The 24,173-nt window shown below is 46.5% G+C and overlaps 2 protein-coding genes across 9 annotated transcripts in view; one reads left to right on the forward strand and one right to left on the reverse strand.

The window, feature by feature from the left end:
- Positions 1 to 5,432, forward strand: part of LOC119970167 (serine/arginine-rich splicing factor 7-like) — a 96,716-nt gene extending 91,284 nt beyond the window's left edge. For all 8 annotated transcript variants that reach the window (XM_038804365.1, XM_038804385.1, XM_038804374.1 and 5 more), the window contains 3 exons: positions 2,642 to 2,683; positions 3,894 to 3,929; positions 5,033 to 5,432. In XM_038804365.1, coding sequence (XP_038660293.1) covers positions 2,642 to 2,683; positions 3,894 to 3,929; positions 5,033 to 5,087 — 133 coding nt within the window. In that variant the 3' untranslated portion in view covers positions 5,088 to 5,432. The remainder of the gene's footprint in view (positions 1 to 2,641; positions 2,684 to 3,893; positions 3,930 to 5,032) is intronic.
- Positions 5,433 to 9,155: 3,723 nt separating this feature from the next.
- galm (galactose mutarotase) overlaps positions 9,156 to 24,173 on the reverse strand; it is a 79,794-nt gene continuing 64,776 nt past the window's right edge. The window contains exons 5-7 of the mRNA XM_038804495.1: positions 13,046 to 13,187; positions 10,216 to 10,390; positions 9,156 to 9,790 (exon numbers count right to left, since the gene is read on the reverse strand). Coding sequence (XP_038660423.1) covers positions 9,713 to 9,790; positions 10,216 to 10,390; positions 13,046 to 13,187 — 395 coding nt within the window. The 3' untranslated portion in view covers positions 9,156 to 9,712. The remainder of the gene's footprint in view (positions 9,791 to 10,215; positions 10,391 to 13,045; positions 13,188 to 24,173) is intronic.

Here is a 24,173-nt window from a genome sequence, read left to right on the forward strand (position 1 = left end):
AGTTCAATATTAACATTAATGAAAAGTTAATATTGTAAATTTATGAGAGGGTGGATGGGGTGGGTCAGAAGCAGTGCAGACTAGATAATTTATTGGAAGAACGGAAATTGTTTTTGAGCACAACTAGAAGAGCCTAAATGGGCTGTCATCTTGGTTGTTGAATGGGTAAGAGTCAGCAAAATACAAGTGGAATACTGTATGTGTTTAGTAATTTGACAATTTGAGATAAAATACATGCAGAAGCCAAATTAAATTTTTTTTTTTATAAATTTAGATTACCCAATTATTCTTTCTAATTAAGGGGTAATTTAGCGTGGCCAATCCACCTACTCTGCACATTTTTGGGTTGTGGGGGCGAAACCCACACAGACACGGGGAGAATATGCAAACTCCACACGGATAGTGACCCAGAGCCGGGATCGAACCTGGGACCTCAGTGCCGTGAGGCTGTTGTGCTAACCACTAGGCCACCGTGCTGCCTTCCAAATTAAATTTTAACCACATTCAATAAGTTGGGAAAGCAAAATACTGTGAATGCTGAAATATAAAAACAAAGTGCTGGATAAACTTAGCATTCCTGGCAGCATTTGTGGAGAAGACAGAGTTAATGTTTCAAGCCCGTAAAATTTCTTCGGAGCTAAAGAGGGGTAGAAATGCGATGAATTGTATAGTTGGAGATGGGTTGGAGGATTAACTTTCCCAACAACCGGGCAGCATGGTGGCACAGTGGTTGGCATTGCTGCCTACGGCGCTGAGGACCCGGGTTCGAATCCCGGCCCTGGGTCACTGTCCGTGTGGAGTTGGCACATTCTCCCCGTTGCGTGGGTTTCGCCCCTACTACCCAAAGATGTGCAGGTTAGGTGAATTGGCCACGCTAAAATTGCCCCTTAATTGGAAAAAATAATTGGGTACTCTAAATTAAAAACAAAAACTTTCCCAACAACATAATCAGCGTTGAAGAGTCATCGGGACTTTATGTTAAAGCTGTTTATCTCTCCACAGATGCTGCCAGATCTGCTGAGTTTATCCAGCATTTTCTGGTTCAATAAGTTAGTAATGTAATTTGGGGAGGTATCCATGATGGCAGTTACATCAAACATAGCAAGCACTTGTGCAGCAATTTTGATGAGCAGAAGGGGAATTTATTGGCAGATCATCCAATTTATTCTGGATGTTTGATATTAAGCTAGTAAAAAAGAAAACAACTTGCAGTAAAGTAGCACCTTTCAGCATGCTTCATTGAATTGCTATGTTACACAGCAATCACTGATGCTTGTTTGTAGGGCAGCACGGTGGCGCAGTGATTAGCACTGCTGCCTCACGGTGCCGAGGTCCCAGGTTTGATCCCGGCCCTGGGTCACTGCTCGTGTGGAGTTTGCACATTCTCCCCGTGTTTGTGGGTTTTGTCCCCACAACCCAAAGATGTGCAGGGTAGGTGGATTGGCCATGCTAAATTGCCCCTTAATTGGAAAAAATAAATTGTGTACTTTTTTTTTTAAACAAGTTTTTAAAATACTTGTTTGTATATAAAAACAGAAAATTTGCTGTGGCCACTTAATCGGATTAGTATTAGTTCACGGTTAAATGTTGACTAAAGCACCAGGAGAACTCCCTGCTCTTAAAATCATTCTCTTCTTCCCCCCCCCCCCCCCCCAAAATAATTGCTGATGTCCTGAGGTGTTTCCTTGCTCATTTCAATAGTGCTGAGAAATAGGACTAAGAAAACTCCTGAAATAAATTGAAGCTATCCTTAAAGCGTGGCAGCATTGATTGACATTACTGATTGGGAGGAGCTTCCTACCAATTGTTCAAAATGATGACGGCTTGTATCCTACTTTTAACGGCAATATCTTGATAAGGCAGAGCACCGTGGGCGGCAAGGTGACAGTGCTCCGCATAGCTCCAGGGTCCCAGGTTCAATTCCAGCCTTGGGTGACTGTGGAGTTTGCATTTTCTCCCTGTATCCGTATGCATTTCCTCCGGGTGCTCCAGTTTCCTCCTACAGTCCAAAGATGTGCAGGTTAGGTGGCCATGATAAATTGCCCCTTAGAGTCCAAAAGGTCAGATGTGGTTACGGGTATAGGATGGAGACGTGGGCTTAAGTAGGGTGCTCTTTCCAAGGGCCAGTGCAGACTTGATGGGCCGAATGGCCTTCTGCACTGTAAATTCTGCGATTCTAACAGCAGAAAAGGAAAGGAAGCAAATCCTTCACGCTGACCTCTGTACATAATGGGATATCCTGCCACATGTGCCCAAAGATCTGAGTCTGGAATCAGCCTGTTCATTTCTATGAAGACCCTAACAGAAACCCGTAGCCCTGATTAGATGTCGTCCTTGAAATGAGGCATAGCTGAAGATGAATCTTTGTTCACATGCCAGATTCAGCAGGTTTCAGAGCACAGTATCTTGTATAAGAAATCTAGAGATAGAAACCGTATGTGATTCAATATAGAGTATTCTGCAATCAAAAATTACATTAAAACCATGGAATATACTTTTTTTATTTTGGCATGATGCCAAGGATGGGAAATTGTAATTTAGAGTCTTGGATAGTATTCACATAATTAATCCTCAAATGAGGCGCAAAACTTTAGATGCAGATTAAATTTATTGCTGTCAGCTAAATATTTTTATTTTGTAGGTCTCCATCTAGAAGATCCAAGTCTGGATCTCCAGTTCGAAGGTGAGAAAACCAAATTCTTACTAATTGTTTTTGTTGGATAGTCTTCTGTCTTCCCTCTACCATATTCACCCTCCCGTATCAATGTTTAATGGGATATTTGGTGGTGCATGCTATTCCATAAACACACACTAAATAGTTGACCTCCCAACTATCTAAAGCTATTCTTGAGCCAGTTAGGAGCTTTATGAGAATAGTATGGATTAACTACTGTTTATGTGCCATTTCAGGGTGTCTGCACTATTGATGGCATAGCTGTGATCAGAACTTGTGATGTTGGAAATTCTAGTCATAGCATATTGAAATACTGCTGTGCTGCTCCAGAGTGCCTCCTGCATTTTGGGGACCCAATTGGATATTGTTTTACCTGTGAGACCCGGATTTGAATCGAGCCCAAACTGATCTTTGAGTTCTTGGTGAAGTAAGTTTGGGCATATGGATGCAGACATTATTGAGCCATATCACAAAATTGCCCATCAAATGTTGAAATGGCTATAGATTTGCTGAAGTGTTGCCATGGAGAAAGCAATGGAGAACTATAGGCTCCCATGCTTCTTGGTAATTCAAAAAGGTGCAACGCTTGAATACATTCCATTGTTGCAGAGAACTGGTCCCTGCTATTAAGCGTAAAGAGCCACATTATAAGCTCGACTGATTATCTTTAATTGGTTGTTAGTGGCTATTGGTGCAGTCAGAATTGTCAAGTGCTGATTGCGGAATCATATCTGACAAATTTTCTTTTTGGTTTTGCAAGCATGGTCTGGTTGAGTACAGCTGATATTCTGCCTATTACAATTAGCCAGTGAAACGGGCTTGATTCGATTAGCAAGTTGTTGGGATGTACGGCCTACGCACCTGGCATTGCATGAGTGCTGAAATGCATACATAACTGCTCAATAGTGTTGTATGCAGAATGGTTTTTTTTAACTGATGGCAGTATCCTATTACTGGAAAATAACCACTTCTGTAGTCACTGCACAGTAGCAGTGTGAAATGGCTTGCTTCATCAGTTCACATTTTTGCGATATTTTGCCATTCTTGATGAGTGAAAGACGAAAAGCCTCGGCAGCATGTTTCTCTCTTCAGCAATATTCAAGTTCTGTCCAACCACTTGATATTCTTTCTCTCCCTTCCCTTCTGTCCTGAAATAGTTGTGGTGTTAATATTGGTTTTGTATATTTGGTAACCCACGTTCCTTCCTTTCTAAACACAGTCGCTCAAAGTCAAGATCACTTTCACCAAAGCGAAGGTAAGGAATTATTAAAACATAACACTTAGTACCCTTTTTTTATTTAGAGTCCCCAATTGTTTTTTTTTTTCAATTAATGGGCAATTTAGTGTGGCCAGTTCACCTACCCTGGATATCTTTGGGTTGACACGGGGAGAATGTGCAAACTCCACGCGACAGTGACCTGCTGGTCTGGATTGAACCCGGGTGCTCGGTGCCATGAGGCTACAGTGCTAACCGCTGTGCCACCCTGGAACATCTTAATCTTTGGAATTCTCTTACCCAGAGAGCAGTGGAGGCTGGTCATTGAATATATTCAAGTCTTAAGTTGGACAGAGTTTTAGTTGACAAGGGGGTCTAGGGTTATAACATTGACATGGAATTTCTACAGTCCAGAAGGAGGCCATTCAGCCTGTCGAGTCTGCACTAGCCCTCCAAAAGAACATCCCACCCAGATTCACTCCCTTGCCCCATCCCAGCAACCCGAAACTGGACATCCTTGGATGATGAGGAGCAATTTAGCATGACCAATCCACTTAACCACATCTTTAGATTGCGGGAGGAAACCCACGCAGATACTGGGAGAAAGTACAAACTCCACACCGTCAACCAAGGCCAAAATTGAACCTGGGTCTCTCGTACTGTAATGCAGCAGTGCTTACCACTGTGCCACCATGTTGCCCTATGGGATATGGGGGGCGTGGAGCGGAGCTGCTGCCAGGAAAGTGATGTTAAAGTCGCTGTTGTATCAACCATGATCTTACTGAATGGCGTAACAGGCTCAAAGATGTAAAATGGTTTACTCTTGTCTATTCCATAAGTTCAAGCTTATGGAATCATGCCCTGCTGCTCCTTACCATTTATTCAATGTACCCTTTGTTGCAGCTTAAAAATGATGCAACTAATTCAATTCCAACTTCATTTGTAAAATGCTATCATCTAATTAATTATTAAGTAAAATTGGTAAAAGCCTTAGTATGATACCTGATTGCTTTATTGGTCAGTGAGATCTGAAGGTTTTATCTTGAGAATAAGTGGGAAATTTACAGTCTCCTGAAATATAGATGAATTGAAAAATAAATAAAATGTTCTCATGTGTTTGATATTTTTACTTTTCTCCTCAGTCGTACACCATCTGAAAACTCTCGTAGAAGTGCAAGTCCTGACCGAAATAACTAAGTTGCAAAGCAAAACTTTAGAATGAATGTTTTTTGTTTACATTCTTTGAAGTTATATGGGAATCTTCATTCTTTGTGGGTTTTTGATTTGATTTTAAATGTAAGGGCTTGTTTCTAACTTAATTTTTCATGCTTCCTTTTTCCCCTTTGTGGAAAACATGGCGCGGGTAGGACTGATTTCTTTTTTTTTAAAGTACACAACTTAGAGTAGAGACTAATTCCAGTAACCTGCATTTATTTTTCCTGCATAACTGTGTTGTATTCTTTTGTTCTAATATCAGATTCCTGTTGAAGTGTACCACATTTTTGTATCTGGAAATAGAAATAAATAAATTGTCCTGAGAAATGTGTGTTTCTAAATTTTTATATCATTTGTTGGGCGAGCCGTTGCATTCAGACAAATTTACTGGCTGTCTGATCTCGTGTTGTTCAGGATGGAGTTAGAGATTTAGAATGGGCATTAGGCCAAATAGACACTAACTTACCAACAGAACTGTAGGAATGAGGTCTATCAATATATTGAACACTGTTTCAAAATTACTGCTGAGGGAGTTTCTTGGAACATGCTTGGGTATGGCAGCATAGCAGTTGTACAATTTAACTACTAGTCATATCCCACCACGGGAGCTGGGAAACCTAAATTCAGTGACATAATAAAATTAAATTTTTAAAAATCAGTCAGGGTGACCATAAAACTGCCGATTACTGTTTAACATCTGATTTCCTTTAAGGGAAGGTTATCTGCTAAACTTACCCGGTTTATATTTGACTCCATGACCCTTAGCTGTCCTCTGAAATGGACTACCAAACCATTCAGTGGTGTAGGGATGGCCTATAAAAGCTGGCCTTTGCCAGCCACACCTATATCCTACAAAATATTCAGGATCACTGGGATAAGGATGCTGATGAGAGCAATTTTGGAATTTGACATGTCTGTTCGTATTAAGCAGTACAAATGATGGCTTGTGAATAATGGAGGACAAGGAACAGTATGAGGAAGGGTCACCTGGGTCCAGTAATAATGTAGGAGAGAATTTGGGACCATAATCTCTAGAAGTATTGACAGTTGGGAAGTTGCATGGAGAAGGAAAGCAGGATCTGACTCCAACTTTGTTAAGTAGCTGTTTCTTGCAGGTAATAAATTCAAAATTGCTTTTGGCTCCACTTGTACCATCAAAAAACCTCCATCCGAGGGGCAGCACGGTGGCACAGTGGTTAGCATTGCTGCCTACGGCGCTGAGGACCTGGGTCACTGTCCGTGTGGAGTTTACACATTCTCCCCGTGTCTGCGTGGGTTTCACCCCCACAACCCAAAGATATGCAGGGTTGGTAGACTGGCCACTCTTAAATTACCCCTTAATTGAAAAAAAAATTATAATAATTGGGTACTCTAAATTTATTATTATTTTTTTAAACCTCCATCCATCAGCCTTGTCCCAAACCAATACAGTAACCATTTTGGTGCTAAAGTATTGCCCAACCATTACTGTCTCAATCACCAGGTAGTACATGCTTAAAAACATTTGCGTGCAAATTTATTGTTCAAAATTAATGGATGGAAAAGCACAGCCCGAAGTGGAATTTACTTTGAGTCGAGTGGGGGAATTTATTGAACTTGTGTTACTATTTTGTCATCTAAAATATAGATTTTGATAAATTATTTAGTTTCCTGTTTTTTATTTCCTGTGGAGGAAAGGTCATTAATAGAGAATGTATCCCGATCTTTATCCCACAGTCCACGTGACAATAAACAAATCCAATCCAATCCTATTTTGCCTGTGGGCAGCTCTTTTGAACAGTCTAATTACTCATTTTCTGGGCTCTTCCTTCATTGGAAACACTGTGCCTTTGTACAAACAAATGTAATGTCATATCACACATGACAAACGAGGCAGGGGCAAGATGAGAAGTTTTTTATTATTGCCAGTTATAATCTGGGCTACTTGAAAGAATAGTGGCCACAGATTACAATTTATTTTGAAGTAAATTTTGACATTTAATTTTTCCTCACTTTGTCCGTCCGAGTCAACACATTCAGCAATGATCAGAAATGTACAGAAAAATGGGGACTTCCGGTGACGGCGGGCGGGAGGCAGCCGCCGTGTGTTGGAGGGCTCCCGTTCGGGAACGGCATTGTCGGGGGTAACGCCTGGTCCTAAAGGCAGCGGAGGCAGCAAAAGTCGGGAAACAGCACAGGGAGGGGAAATGTCAAAGATCAGCAAAAAAAGGCTGTGAAAAAAGCAGCTGAAAGTCCGTCGGGGAGTGGAAAGGTCACTGTGGGGTCAGTAAAGAAAATGGAGGCTAGAGCACCAGGGGAGGCCGCATTGCTTACGGCTGAAGGAATAACTAAGGTGATGGCCGTGGAAGTCGAAAGGCAGTTTACAAAACACCTGGAGGCAATGAGGAAGGAGATGGAGGCGGTTTTGAAAGTGCTGGGGAGGCGATTACCCCGGTGAGGACGGCAGTGGCAAGCGTAGTGGCGGAGGTGAGGGAACAAGGCGAGGCGCTGAAGGAAGTGGAAGAGACATTACTGCAGCACAATGATCAACTTACCTCGATGGGGAAGGAGATGCAGAAGGTGATGGAGATCAACAAGGATCTGCGAGGCAAAATGGAAGACCTGGAAAACAGATCCAGGCGACAGAATTTAAGGATTGTGGGGCTGCCCGAAGGGGTGGAAGGACCGAGACTGACTAAGTATTTTGCCACGATGTTGGCGAAACTATTGGGGCAGGATCCCTCCCGATATGAGCTGGATCGGGCTCATCGGTCGTGGAGGCCTGTACCAAAGGCGAGTGAGCCGCCAAGCATAGTGATTCTGTGCTTCTGTAGGTACAGCATAACGGAGAAGGTCCTGTGCTGGACTAAGCAGAAGCAGGTGGTGCAGTGGGCTGGAGCTGGTATATGCGTATACCAGGACTTTACGTGGGAGCTGGTGAGAAGGCTTCAACCGGGTGAAGAGGGCGCTGTACATTAGCAAGGTGCAGTGCGGCATTGTATATCCAGCGAAGCTGAGGGTGACCTACAAGTTCAAGGACTTTTATTTTGGGACGACGGAAACAGCGGAGGAGTTTGTGAAGGCAGAAGGACTGTGGCAGAATTGAGAAATGGTCATGTACCGATGTAGCCTCATGACTGTGGTTTTTCTTTTTTTTTGTTGTTTCACTGCGTGCTGGTGTATGGGCTATAGGAGCCAACGTATATATTTGGACAAGGAAAGAAATGGGACTTTCAGTTGTAATGAGGGTTCTTTGGAGTGTGGGTGTATATGTGGGGTTTGTGCGCTAAAGGGGACTTCTGGGTTTTTCCTAGGGCTGGGCGAGGGGGGCAAGAGACCCGGACGGGGGCCTCCACGCTGGCCAGTGAACAGGGGTGGGGGGGGTAGGGGCTGCGACATCGGAGCCTGGCAGAACAGGGTCCGAGGGGTCTAGTCGGGGTGGAAAGTTGGGGGGAAGGAACCGAGGTTGTGTGGGGGGGAGGATTTTTACAAGAGGAAGTGGAGGGGAGGAGTTGGGATGGGGAGGGGGTTTACAACACTTGGGTTTCATTTATGGTACTCTTTTGGAGGTTGGATGGCATTGATTGTCGTCGGTTGGTTGGTTGGGTGGGTGGGGGGGTCCTACAGGTTAATGGTGACCATGGCCGATTCCGGACTCCTTTTTCTTGTTTGTTTTTTCCAGCGTGGGAGGGTTTGTTTCATTTGATGCATATATTGACAGGTGGGCCATTGATTGGGGTGGTGGGAGGATGGAATTGTTGTTGATGTTAAGGGTATTGACTTTGTATCTATTACCATTTACTGCTTGTTGGGGGAGTAAATTCTGAAGGAAAATGTGAAAATGGAGAATAAAAACTTTTTTTAATGTACAGAAAAATAAAGGTGAATAGTGCAGTATAGATGTGATGTGGAAATACTGTTATGTCACTGGACATAAATTCAAGTAATTTTATCTTTGAAGATTCAAGTATTACTTTTACATATTTATTTCGGAGTTGCTTGCTTTTAATAACTGGAAAACAAGCTGAAAAATTAATGAAATCTTTGGTACTTTTGCAAAAGAAAATTCACTTTCCAGTTTAAGTAATTTTTAATAAAAGACAAATTTACACAGGTTAGAAGTTCTGATCCATTTTACTTGTTATAGTATCCAGGGTATCTAGAATTCTGGTAACATCCCTATGGTAACAGGAGACAATTTACTCAATGCATTGAATATATTTGTGCCCTGGGCTGGGACAGGACTCCTCCAACTTGGTAAACCCACCAGGACTGCTTTTCCTACACTTATAGCAGTGATATATTCCAAAAGTACTTCACTGGCTGTGTAGTGCAAGTCTTTTTATCGGCATTATGCCAAACAATCCGAAGAGCTATGTAATTTAAGGCATCTCTGGTTTGGAGGAAATCAAGATAAATTGTTAATCCGCATCCTTGGTATATATTGCTGAGCTCTGGTTTTTGCACTCCCTCTTGTGGGCACAGTGGATAAATACATGATTCAACTCATTCAAGCTTGGTATTTCCTTATCAACTTTAGTATAATTTTATGTTTTACTTTGTTTAACTAAGATAAAAATAACTGTTCTGATTCAAGTAAGGTGACTGAAACATAACTGCCCATACACTCAAAGTACAGAGAACGTAAACCATGTTGTGTGATCATATTCCTCGCCAGGTCTCAACAGTGCATCTGGGAAATTCATCTGCAACATAAAACATTTGAAAGCGTCAAATTAAAAATCTGACTCTCCGAAGCAGTAAATATTGTGCGCTGAAAACATTGTCCAGCCTACTCCCTGTTCAGTTTTCCACCCAACTCTATACACTTGCACTCATCAAACATTCTGCATGTTTGAATGCTTCTGAGAGACTTTGCTAAGTTGTTTTTTTGCAACTGGTCTTAATTTGCTAAATCATCTTCATTTTAGCAGCAGTAATTCTGCAATATTACAGGAAGTATTGTGGTTTTCTTTTCAAGTTAGAGATAAATGGTTTATCAATGAGCTGGTTTCATGATGGTAACCTGGGGCACGGCCAGTTAACGAACTTTGTTCAAGCGGAATTCTTTCATGACAAAAAAAAATAAACACAAAATATTCATGATTTCTTTCCCTTCCTCCCTCCTAACCTTGTTTACCGCATCAGGCCAATTTTGGGTTTCCAGACAAAAAGCCGAATGCTTAGGGTACATGGCCCCTCCTTTGCCCTTCAGGCTCCCATCCAGAAAATTAGCCGTGTAGAACTGAACTCCTGGCTGTGTAGTCTCGATCTGCAGCAGCCGGCCACTTGGCTGATGGTAAACCCTGTAAAAATAATATCTTTTCACTGGAAATCCGTTTGAGTACTACAAATTTGTTCCCTAATTTTTCTCACTAGTCTACATTCCACTCGTGGTTCAAGAGGGAGAAATGCTGCCAGGTTGCTCTAATCTGACCGACAGCAACTGAGACCCGAACATTGGCAATTCACCAACATTCCTCTATTCAGCTGCATGTCACATCAAAGTCACCACACAACTCTGCTTTTATATTTCTATTATCTGCCCCAATTTATCTTGTTGGCTGATTTTGTTTCACAAATACCCTGGATTTAAGTCCCCTCCAAAGACTACAACATAAAATCTAAGGCTGGCGCTTCAGTACAATACTGAGGGAATGCCATACTGCCAGAAGTGTTGGCTTTCAGGGTAGACATTAAACTGAGCCCCTGCCTATCTCCTTGGATGGACAACAACTTGCATCTACTTACAGAATCAAAACATCCCTAGTTCCACGGAAGCATAACTGAGACAGAATTTGACACTGAGGCAAAGGAAGGGACATGTTCAATGAGATAAGGAGGGTCTTCGGGGAGAATAAACAGGTGGTGTGGTTTAGCGACAGGGTGCAGGGCCTAGACAGCTGAAGGTAGTGGGGCAATACACAAGAGACTAATCGGAGGAATGTAGGTTTCCCCAAAGGGTTGCATGGTCTAGTTACAGAGATATGGCCACGAGGGAATTTGAAAAAGGATGAGAATTTTAAAGCAGAGCTGTTGATACAGGTCAGCAAGCACTGGGAAGTCGAGGAAAGGAGGCCACGCAGCAGAGTTTTGAATGAGCTTCAGATTATGTAGGAGAGATGAGCAGCCCAAAGTGGAATGTCATAATAGTCAAGTTCTGAGGTACCAAAAACACAGATTGAGGTTTCAGCTGCAGATGGGTTGAAACAATCTAACACAACACCAATATTGGCAACAGTCTGATTCAGCCTGAGACTATGGACAGGGAAGGGGATGGAATTGATGACTGGGGCCAAGGCGGGTGATGATGACAGAGCTGGGGTTGCACATACTTGTAGAACCTGATCTGTTTTGGGGATAATGTCAGCTAGTAGCAGCAAGAAAAATAAGAGGCCAAAGTTGGATCCTTGTGGTCTCTGGTGCTAACGGTGTAGGAATAGGTTCCCTTGACTGGAAAGGTAAGACTCGAATTAGACAACAGTAATCTCTTTCAGTTGCTGAACAGGGGAGAGGGTTTCAAGGAAGATAGTGTTATTAACTGTGTCAAAGCAGATAGGTCGAAAAGAATGAGCAGCAATAGTGCATCACGGTCACAGTCACAAACTAAGTCACATGAATTTGCTCAAGATCACTAAGGGGCGGAAACCTGATTAGAGAGGTCCGATTGTGAGAAAGATGGGTACGGATTAGGGAGGCAGCGACACATTCAAAAGACATTAGGAAAAGAGCACTTGCAAATGGGGTGGTAATTTGCAAAGACAGAGGGGGTAAAGAGTAGTTTTGTTGCAGGGAGGTGATGATGGCAGGGAGGACAACAGTACCTAGTGAGAGCATATCAAAAATGATAGCGGCTAATGATAACATCACGAAAACAGACTAACTGTTCATTATGTTACAAATTGTGGGATCTTACAGTGTGAAAATTGCCGGCACATTTCCTACGTTACAACAGTGGCCAGACCCATTCGGAGTATTGTGAGCAGTTATGGGCCTCTTTTCTAAGGAAGGATGTGCTGGCCTTGGAAAGGGTCCAGAGGAGGTTCACAAGAATGATCCCTGGAATGAAGAGCTTGTCATATGAGGAGTGGGTGAGGACTCAGAGTCTGTACTCATTGGGAGTTTAGAAGGACATGGAGAATTCGTATTGAAACGTACAGGATATTGAGAGGCCTAAATGGAATGGCGCAGAGAGGATGTTTCCACTGGTAGGAGTGACTAGAACCAGAGGGTACAACCTCAGACTGAAGGGACGATCCTTTAAAACTGAGATAAGGAGGAATATCTTCAGCCAGAGGGTGGTGGAACTCTACCACAGAAGACTGGAGGCCAAATCACTGTCTTCAAGATAGAGAAAGATAGCCTCTTGATTATAAGGGATCAGGGGTTATGGGAAAAAGGCAGGAGAATGGGGGTGAGAAGCACATCAGCCATGATTGAATGGTTGAGTGGACAAGATGGGCTGAATGGCCTGCTCCTATGCCTTGTGTTCTTAAATACTTCATTGACTGTAAAGAGTTTTTGGCATCTAAGGTGATGAAACGCAGCATTTAAATAAAGTTTTTTTGTCCCCGTCCAACAATCTTTCCTTAAATTGGATCCGAATCCCAGCAGCTGAGTTTGGAATGAAAACACTGAAAGGCCTTGGAAGAAGATTGATGTAAGTGCAATAATATCGACACCTGGGGGTTTTGTTAATGAATTATTGATTCAGCGTTGCATTATAATATACACAATCCATGACAATAAGTGTGAGAAATATGTTTCTTGTACGCATGAGGGGGGGAAAATTTAAATACTAAAAGAAGTAATGCAAGTTTTTTTTTAAAAAGTGAACAACATCACAAGTGTTGGCAACAGCTCAAAAAGTGCAAAATTAGAAAATGGGTTGTGCAAAAGGAATCTGCTGTGTAACTACCCAAATTCAAGACAAATATAATCCCTTTTCCCAGGCTGGTTACCTTGCGCAAGGTGATCGTTGCTTTGAGCAGTTTAAACAGAAGTTGTGGTCAAAACCTCCGGCCAACTCATTCGGAATACGGTTTCCAAGTACCACTGGCTTCTTGAAGTCAAACCTCGTGTTCTCAACTGAAGCAATTTCTCCTTTATAAATCAGAAATATGTAATGAAGCACTGCATCATAAAAATCTGATATAGAATCATAGAATCCCTACAGTGCAAAAGGAGGCCATTTAGCCCACAGGGTCTGCACCATCCCTTGGAAAGAGCACCCTACTTAAGCCTACACCTCCACCCTATCCACCTAACCCCACTGAGGGCAATTTATCATGGCCAATCCACCTAACCTGCACATCTTTGGAGTGTGGGAGGAAACCGGAGCACCCGGAGGAAAGCCACACAGACATGCGAGAATATGCAAGCTCCACACTGACAGTCACCCAAGGCCGGAATTGAACCCGGGACCCTAGAGCTCTGAGGCAACAGTGCTAACCACAGTTCCACCATTGTGCCCAATTGGTTGCCACCTCCGGGCGAACCCCTGTACAGATCCCCTCAAGGCGAACTTAATTTTTTCCATACCCAAGAAACTCGACATGTCTGCAAGCCACAACTCAGTCTTCGGGGGCTTTGAGTCCCTCCATGCCAATAGTATTCATCGCCGGGCTATCAGGGAAGCAAAGGCAAAAACATCGGCCTCTTTCTCCCCCTGGACTCCCGGGTCTTCCGAAACCCCAAAAATTGCCACCCCTGGACTCATCACCACCCTTGTTTTTAGCACCCGGGACATGATGCCCGCAAATCCCTCCCAGTACCCCCTAAGCTTAGAGCATGCCCAAAACATGTGAACGTGGTTCGTTGGTCCTCCCGCGCACCTAGCGCATTTGTCCTCTATCCAAAAGAATTTGCTCATCCGAGCTACCGTCATGTGGGCCCGGTGAACGACCTTAAATTGAATCAGGCCGAGCCTGGCACATGTCGCGGTCGAATTTAACCTACTCAGGGCCTCTGCCCGCAGCCCGTCCTCCATTTCCCCGCCTAGCTCCTCCTCCCATTTAAGTTTCAGTTCCTCCGTCTGGGACCCTTCCTTCCTCCCTCATGAGCACCGTATAAATATCAGAGACTCTACCCTCCGCTTCTTCCCCCCCCAGAAACTATTCTATCTTGGATCCCCATTGGTGGGAGGCGTGGGAAAGATGGGACCTGTCTACGAACAAAGTCCCGCAACTGTAGGTACCTAAAATAATTTCCCCATACCAGCCCAAATTTCTCCTCCAAGCTCCTCAAACTCGCAAAGCTCCCTTCCAGGAACATATCACCCACCCTTCCCACCCCCGCCCGCCACCATACTCGAAACCCCCCATCCATACTCCCGGGGGCAAACCGATGGTTGTCGCAGATTGGCGCCCAAACCGACGCCCCCGTCTCCCCTACATGCCTCCTCCACTGGCCCCATATCCGCAGGGTCACCACCACTACCGGGCTGGTGGAATACCTGGCCGGCGGCAGCGGTAGAGGAGCCGTGACCAGGGCTGCCAAGCTGGAGCCCCTGCACGAAGCCGCCTCCACCCGCTCCCAGATAGACCCTGTACCCACCACCCACTTCCTTATCATAGCGATGTTGGCCGCCCAGTAATAATTAATCAGACTCGGCAAAGCCAGCCCTCCCTCGCTGCGGTTCCTCTCCAGCATCGCCTTCTTCACCCGCGGGGATTTTCCCGCCCAGACAAAGCTCATGATCACCCTGTTAACTCTTTTGAAGAAGGACTGTGGGATAAAGATCGGGAGGCACTGAAAAACAAACAGAAATATAGGGAGGATTGTCATCTTTATAGTCTGCACCCTCCCTGCCAGCGACAGCGGGAGTGCATCCCATCTCCGAAACTCTCCCTTCATTTGCTCCACCATCCTGGCCAAATTTAACTTGTGCAGCCTGCCCCAGTCTCGTGCTACCTGGACTCCCATATACCGGAAATTTTCCTCAACCAGCCTAAACGGTAGCCCTCTCAATCTGTTCTCCTGGCCCCTTGCCTGTACCACAAATATTTCACTCTTGGCCGTATTTAATTTGTATCCTGAAAACTGGCCGAACTTCCTCAACATTCCCAGTATACTTCCCATCCCGGCCACTGGGTCCGACACGTACAGGAGCAGGTCATCTGCGTAAAGAGAGACCCTATGTTCTACCCCGCCCCTCACCATCCCTCTGCGGCTCTCAGCGCAATCGCCAGCGGCTCTATGGCCAGCGCAAACAGCAGCGGGGAGAGCGGGCAGCCCTGTCTGGTCCCTTGGTACAGCCTAAAGTACTCCGACACTTCTCTGTTAGTCCTGTCGCTGGCCTTCGGGGCCTGATATAATAATTTGATCCAATTCACCAGTCCCCCTCCGAACCCAAACCGTTCAAGCACCTCCCATAGATAGTCCCACTCCACCCGGTCAAAGGCCTTCTCGGTGTCCATTGCCACCACTACCTCCACCTCTCTACCCGCCGGGGGCATCATTATCACATTGAGCAATCTCCTCAGATTGGCCGCCAGCTGCCTACCTTTCACGAACCCAGTTTGGTCCTCCCCAATCACCTCCGGTATGCAATCCTCCATTCTAACCGCCAGTACCTTTGCCAGGAGCTTGGCATCTACATTAATCAGGGAGATTGGCCTGTAGGACCCACACGCCTCCGGGTCTTTACCCCGCTTCAATATCAGTGATATAGTGGCTTGCGACATTGTCGGTGGCAGGGTCCCTCTGTCCCTTGCCTCATTGAAAACCCTTGCCAAGACCGGGCCCACCAGCTCAGAAAACTTCCTATAGAACTCTACTGGGTATCCATCCGGCCCCGGGGCTTTCCCCGACTGCATGGCCTTTAGGCCCCCCAATACCTCCTCCACTCTAATCGGGGCCCCCAGCTCATCCACTCGCCCCCCATCCACTTTTGGGAGTGTTAACCCATCCAGAAACCTTTTAATCTCCTCCGGTTCTTCCGGCGGCTCCGAAGTATACAGCTTGCGATAGAAGTCCCGGAATACCTTATTCAATCCTGCCGGGTCCTCCACTTTGCGCCCCTCCCCATCCATCACTCTACCTATTTCCCTGGCCGCCTCCCTCTTCCTGAGTTGCTGCGCTAACAGTCCGCTAGCCTTTTCCCCATGCTCGTACACCACGCCCCTCGCCTTCCTAAGCTGTTCCACGGCCCTACTCGTGGACAGTGCCCCCAGTTCCGCCTGTAGTCTCTGCCTCTCCCTGAGTAAAACCTCCCCTGGGGACTCCGCGTGCTCTTCATCTATCCGACCCATTTCCCTGACCAATCTATCCATCTCTGCCCTTTATGGGCGTGCGAGTAAAACGAGTAGCCCCTTCCTGTCGGCTGTCTGGCTCTCCAGGGGTCCACTGCCCCCATTTGCTCCATAAACCCTTTCAGCTCCCTTGCCATTGCTGGGAGTCTACCCGTTCTGGGACACGACTGATCCAAAGTCGGGTCAAGGACCATGTTAAAGTCCCCCCCCATTATTAGCCTGCGAGAGTCCAGGTCCGGGATCTTCCCCAGCACTCTTTTAATGAAGTCCACGTCATCCCAGTTCGGGGCATATATATTTATCAGCACCACTCTTCTCCCCTCCAGTCTGCCCCGTACCATCAGGTATCTGCCCCCCTGTCTGCGGCTATGCCCTCCGCCTCAAATTGCACCCGCTTGTTGATCAAGATTGCCACTCCCCTGGACTTCAAGTCCAAGTCCGAGTGGAAGACGTGGCTAATCCAGCCCTTCCTTAGCCTGGTCTGGTCAGACACTTTCAGATGCGTCTCCTGCAACATAATTACGTCCGCCCTCAGAGCCCACAAGTGCGCGAACACCCGCGCCCTCTTAACCGGCCTATTCAGTCCCTTGACGTTCCAGGTGATCAGCCTGGTCGGGGGGCATAACCCACACACACCCCCCCCCCCACACCCCCACGCTGGTCAGCCATAGCCTTTTTCGGGCCGGCCCCCGGCCCATGCGTCGCGCCATTCCTGGCCCACCTGTTTGCTGCCTCCACCCTCGACCTCCTTTCCAGTGCCTATTTCAAGTCTCTCCCACGTCAGCAGAACAACCCCCCTCCCCCCTAACAACATCCCCCGATACCCCCACCCCTGCCATCCACTGGCTGTGATCTCTCCCCCCCCCACCTGACTCCCTTGACTAACCAATCTGCTAGCCCAGTGACTCAACACTCCGGCGCCCTCCTGTCTCATTCCCATTGTTTCCCCGTCCTCCTCCCCACTCCCCGGCGACCCATCCCCCTCTCCAACCCACTGGAGCAAACTCACTGGCACAGGAAGGCATGGACGTCAACAAAACAAAAAGCCCCTCAACCCATGTCCTTGGCCCCCCTTGCTGACCGGCCCCCCTTCGTTACCGTGCCAGCTCCAGTGTCCTCCGCGAGCTGCACAAAAAGTACAAATCCGCCCAAAAAGGAAAAAACAAAAACATAAGAGAAAAAAAAAACCCAAACCAATGTCCATGAACAAAGGAAAGAGTCCAAAATGTTCCGCTTGGAACCTTTGACCCAGCAAACCGCTGACCAGCAGTCCAGGCCCATTCAGCATACCTTCCTACGGTAGTCCTCGGGCCCTAATTCGCGTCCGTGGGGCCTCTTTTCGGGACCAGCCCCTGATCCCTCGCAAAGTCCATCGCTTTTTCAGGCTCAGAGAAGTAGTGGTGCGTGACCCATAAACGAGCCGGGAACAGCAGACCAAACTTCACGTGCTTCTTGAACAGCACCTCCTTGACATTCTTAAAGGCTGCTCGCCGCCGAGCCACCTCCTGGATTAGGTCCTGGTAAATGCGGAGAACACTGTTGTTCCACGCGCTGCTCCTGGCGCTCTTTGCCCACTGCAGCACCCACTCCTTGTCCACAAACCTGTGGAACCTCATCACCATCGGGCGGGGGGGGGGGGGGGGGTCCGCCCGGCCGCCCCTGCCTCGCCTGCACTCTGTATGCCCCCTCCAGCTCCGGCGGTCGCGGAAAGGCTTCGGCCCCCATCAGCTGCATCAATAGGTCTGCTACAAACGCTGCGGCATCAGCTCCCTCAGCCCCCTCCGGGAGGCCGACCATCCTCAGGTTGTTCCTGCGGACTCTATTCTCCAGCTCCTCCACTCTGTCCAGCAGTCTTCTCTGCCGCTCCTTCAGCCCGTCAACTTCTAGCGCCGCAACTGACTGCGCATCCGCCTGCTCCTCCACCGCCTCTCCCAGCTCCTTAACTTTAACATCTTGCGCATCCAGCCTCTGGTTCAGCTGATCCACCGCTTTCTGGATTGGGTCCAAGCTGTCCCGCTTCAGCGCTTCAAAACTGGATTTCATTACCTGGAGCATGTTATCCAGCGCCTGCTGGATTGCTGAGTCCGGGGTCCGTGTGTCCGCCATCTTAGGTTCCAGGTAAGTTTCTTCAGCTCTTTGTCTCTGTCCCTTTTTCTCTCTTTTCTTCTGCCTCCTGGACTCCCGCTGTTCGATGTGCCGCAGCCCGCTCCTCAGCACATTCGCTGCCACCTTCCTTCAGGTCCGTGGTCCCGCTATCGCGGGGAATCAGCCCCTAAACACCCGCCGGAGTGAGAGCCCGCCTAATGTGCGGCTCACTCGGACATCACCGCCACCGGAAGTCTCCCTTCACCCATTTTCATTAAAACAGATTATCTGGCCATCATGATGGTTGTAGAAGCTTGCTGTATGCAAATATGCTGCTGCATTTCTTGTACGCAAATCAGAACAGCGACTACACTTCAAAAGTACTTCAAAAGTCATATTTTTAATAAACATTTTATTGAGGTATTTATGGTTTTATAACAACAACAGGATAAACAATGTACATGAAAATATAAACATAGTGCAAAAGCCGTCCTCCTCCCTTACAGGTCCCATCTTTACTGACCTCCTACTCTAAACTAAACTAAACCCCCTCCCCCTGCTGACGGTTAATTTTCCCCCAAAGAAGTTGATGAACGGCTGCCACCTCCGGACGAACCCTGATATTGATCCTCTCAGGGCGAACTTGGTTTTCTCTAGACAGAGAAAGCTAGCCATGTCAGTTAGCCAGGTCTCGGACTTCGGGGGCTTTGAGTCCCTCCAAGCTAATAATATCCGTCTCCAGGCTACCAGGGAAGCAAAGGCCAGAACGTCTGCCTCTTTCTCCTCCTGGATTCCCGGGTCTTCCGACACCCCAAAAATCGCCACCTCCGGACTCAGCGCCACCCTTGTTTTCAACACACCTTGGACATGACATCCACAAACCCCTGCCAGAATCCCCTAAGCTTCAGGCATGTCCAGAACATATGGACATGGTTCGCTGGCCCTTCCACACATCTTGCATACCTATCTTCTACTCCAAAGAACCTGCTCATCCGAGCCACCGTCTTGCGAGCTCGGTGAACGACCTTGAACTGTATCAGGCTGAGCCTGGCACATGATGCAGACTCTACTCAACGCGGCAGGTCATTTTTTAAACCGTTACTGGAGCACCCAATCATGTATTGTAAGCAGTATCAAACTGAGGGATATGCTAAAGTTTGGGGCAGCTGCCTCAGAGGTGCAATGGGAAAGGTTGCTGTCCAAGACCCTTCATCAATAGTGCACTGAGGGCTGGAAATTGTATCGAACCCCCTTGGGCTGTACCCCACATTGAAAATATACGGTGAATATTACATGTAACACAGTTGTATTGAAGCTCCTCAGATTGTAATGATTGATGAAGTCAACTGAAATACCTTTGTACTATTTGTGATGACCATTTTGAAATGTCTGGAATATTTATTTGACTGCACTGAAGCACCTGAAGGCTATGGGAAGATTTAATAGAGGTGTTCATATTTATCAAGGATTTTGATAAAGTAACAAAAAAACTTGTTTCCAATGGTAGGAGAGTTGGTAACCAGAGGATGCAGCTTTAAAGACCATTGCCAATGAAGAGGATTATTTCTAATGCTGTCAGTTGTTAAGAGCTGGAATGTGCTGCCTGACAGACTGGGAGAAGCAGAATCATTGGGAAATGCTTGAAACGAAAATTACGGGGCTGTGGGGAAATAAGTAATAGAGTCGGCCGAATTGGATAGCCCTTTCAAAGAGTCTGCATAGGCAGAGTGAGTGTGATGGGCTTGCTTCTGCACTGTGATTCCAGGACGTAGTAGAATCATGGCTCAGTCAATTCTGATACCAAATGGAATGAAACTCCCCGTTGGTGTCTTTCTAGCAGTTACTATCTTTATTTCAGTTGTGACTGTCAAAACTTTGTAAAACAGGTTAATGTTTTTAGGTTTTGACCTTTTATCAGCACTTAATACTGAAAAGATAAGACAGTTCTTAAGTATCATTGAGCGAGCAGAAAACAGCTTTGTCATCACAAAGGTGGAAGTTGAATAGTCCACCAGCTATTGGGAAAGATGAAAACTGGTAGGTGGGCAATAGAGTAGAAAGATTCAGCTCAGGAAGGCAATTCGAACAAATGTGAAAATAGGTGAGATGTTTAAAAAGCTGGGAAAGAAGCACATACAGAGAACATGCACCAGAAAAAAATAACGGTCCTCCAGATGTTCTGACAACAGGAATTTCCCTTTCATGTCCGGTGAACAAGCCAACACGCAGGACACCGCATCCATGGGCAGGATTCTCCGCAGCCCCGCGCCAAAATCACGTTTGGCACGGTGGCAGAGAATCCATTTTCATGCCGAAATCGGGCCTGGCACCCCTCCGGCGCTTCTCGGCGAAGTATTCCGCACAGCTGGGGGGCCATTGCCAGTGATCCTCCGCTCCCGACCGGCCGAGTTCCCGACAGCGTAATTCTAACCCCCTATCGCCGTTCAGGAAGCTCGCCTGGCGGCTGCGGACTCAGTCCGCGGCTGCCCTGGTGGGGGGCGAGGAGGATCGGACACTGTGGGGGGGCCTTATAGAACATAGAACATAGAACAGTACAGCACAGAACAGGCCCTTCGGCCCTCGATGTTGTGCCGAGCAATGATCACCCTACTTAAACCCACGTAACCCAACAATCCCCCCATTAATCTTACACTACGGGCAATTTAGCATGGCCAATCCACCTAACCCGCACATCTTTGGACTGTGGGAGGAAACCGGAGCACCCGGAGGAAACCCACGCACACACAGGGAGGACGTGCAGACTCCACACAGACAGTGACCCAGCCGGGAATCGAACCTGGGACTCTGGAGCTGTGAAGCATTGATGCTAACCACCATGCTACCGTGAGGCCCCCAAAACAGCTTTGTCCTGTTATGGGCGGCCAGGGGACAGATTGGGGCGGTCGGATCTTCGGGCACGCGGCCGATTAGGGGGTCCTACATTTCTCATCTGCCTCTGCGGTCCGAGGACGCCGCCATGCGCATGTGCAGACTCAAAACCGGAAGTGCGGGAACCCGTATCCGCAGCTAAAGCTGCGTGAGTTACTCCGGGTCCCTGCTAGCCCCCTGCAAGTGAGTGAATTGGCTGATCTTTTTATAGGAAACTCCAGAGTGAAATGCCAACGCTTTTTTGCCAGCGTGGGAACATAGTCCCATTTGGGAGAATCCAGCCCCACATCCTTAACAGAACATGTCTTCTGGTAAAGGAGTGAATTCTCCGCCTCCCCAGCCGCATGTTTCTCACTGTGCCGTCGCTGCCAGTGGGATTCTCCGTTCCCGCCACTGGCCAATGGGATTTCCCATTGTAGGCACCCCAACGCCACCGGGAAACCTGCAGATGGGAGTGCGCTGCCGGCAGAACAGAGAATCCTGCCAGCAGAGACTTTACCCCAGAACCTTCATGGTCTAATAGTCTGGCATATTGGATGCAATTTGTCCCCATATTGGTTCAGTAGGCTCTGTATTCTCGGCTCTGGAGCAGAAGGTTTTGGTTCAAGTCCTGATACAGAGGTGTAAGCACCTCTGCACTGACGTTTCAGTGTTGAAGAAGTGCTGCACTGTTGGAGGTGTAGGCCCAATCTGCCCTCTCAAATAGACATAAAAGACCCCAAAGCATTATCTTGAAGAGCAAGTGGTGTTTTCCCTGCTGTCATAGCCAATGTTCATCTTTTAGCCAACAGATTATTCGGTTAACGTTTATGGGACCTTGCTGTGTGCAAATTGGCTATCATGATTCTTACATTACAACAGTCAAAATGACACTTTAAAAGCACATAATTGGCATTAAAGCCCTTTGGACTGTCCTGTAACCGTGAAAGACAATACATAAATCCAAGTTTTAAAAAAAGAGATATTTCCAATGTCTTGTAACTACGGTCATGTTTACCTCCTCTGAAGGCCATTTGTACATCCTTGAACCAACATCAAAAAGATTAACTAGTTTTGTTTTGTTTCGAGGGCCATGATGTTATTGCCTACAAAGTACTTACGGCACTTCAAAAGTAAATGATTGGCAGTGAAACAGTTTGAAACAGCCAAGAGGATGTGAAAGACAAATCCCTTCATTGCATTGGAGTCAGAACGTTGTGGGTTCATGTCCAACAGCACAAAGTCTAGAATGACCAAAGGGTTGTGAATCTATGGAATTCCTTGCCCAGTGAAGCAGTTGAGGCTCCTTCATTACATGTTTTTAAGGTAAATATAGATAGTTTTTTGAAGAATAAAGGGATTAAGGGTTATGGTGTTCGGGCCGGAAAGTGGAGCTGAGTCCACAAAAGATCAGCCATGATCTAATTGAATGGCGGAGCAGGCTCGAGGGGCCAGATGGCCTACTCCTGCTCCTAGTTCTTATGTTCTTATGTTCTTATGACACTTCAATACAGTACTGAGGAAGTGCTGCACTCTCTGAGGTATAGTCTTTTGAGGTATAGTCTTATGCTCTCTCAGTTGACTCATTTTGAATAAAGACAGGGGAGCTCTCTGCTGTCCTGCCCAATATTTATGTTCTATCAGCCTCACGAAACACAGCTTATCTGGTCACTATCACACAGGTGTTTGCGGGTTCTTACTCTGTGTAAATTGGTTGCTGCCTTCCTACATTACAACAATGACTATACTTCAAACGCATTTCATTGGCTGTAAAGCACTTTGGTATATGATGAGGTTGTGAAAGGAAGCCCGCTTTGATCGAAGGAATGCTTCGAAAAGAATGTTGTCTTTCCTCCATTACAAGTATTTCCTTTTGCTAACTTTAGTGTCCTCCCAACTGTCCTCCGCTAGTTGTCCACAACCCTAGGTGGGGTACGAACCCACGAGTGCGGGGGTCCCTGTTAATTTGCCCAAGGGGCCATTGTTTCACGTATGTGACTGGATGGTGGAAAACCAATGACAGGATGTGCGGGTACAGTTAGAAGTAAGGTTAGGAGGGATTATTAGGTTACGGGGATAGGGTGGGTTTAGGTGGTTCGGTGTAGACTCGATGGGCCGAATGGCCTCCTTCTGCACTGTATGTTCTATGTTCAACTCTACCTATCGGAAAACCGGTGATGTTTGGGGCACCTGACTTTCCCTCCTCACCGACACTTTTGGCCGGGAAATTCCTTGGAGTTGTTCCCGCTCCTCCAACACTTCATTGAAGCGCAGTGAGCACCACATTTACATGCATAAACAGAGCCTCTGCCGTGCTTCTGGCAATGTAACACTAACGGATTTGAAGCAGCTTCAAAGAATTTTCTGGTTTATCTTACATAGTCTCTATTTCTTCCATTCCATCTCCTCCCCTTTGCAATCCCTAATTGAAAAATATACCGCAATGATCTACATGTCCAGCTCAGCCCAAACTGCTCAACAGGATCTGAAATCCAGCGAGGACTCAGACTCAAATTGCCAGTTTTGAGTCACTGTATCTGTCATACACTGCAGCCCAAATCCGTTCTCAACCCACATTTCACAGTGCCTCAGTTCAAGTATCACATGACTTATTGAAAAGCTTCACGAGGAGTTGCAACATCTACAATTTCCTCCCACGGAATGACTCATTGATGTGCCCACAGCTTGGTTTTTTTAAAATCACAATTATACAAATCACCCCAGTTAAATGCAAGGGGATTAAAAAGCAATTAGCTGAATAATGCCAGGTTTTTACATCAACTGGCGATAGAGATGAATTAACTTGACAGCTATTTAGGTTAAAAGGCAAGTTGTGCTGATGGGCAGTTACTGTATGTGACAACATTCAAAGGTGTCACAACAC

The sequence above is a fragment of the Scyliorhinus canicula genome, chromosome 1 (genome assembly GCF_902713615.1).
Source record: "Scyliorhinus canicula chromosome 1, sScyCan1.1, whole genome shotgun sequence".
NCBI lineage: Eukaryota > Metazoa > Chordata > Chondrichthyes > Carcharhiniformes > Scyliorhinidae > Scyliorhinus > Scyliorhinus canicula.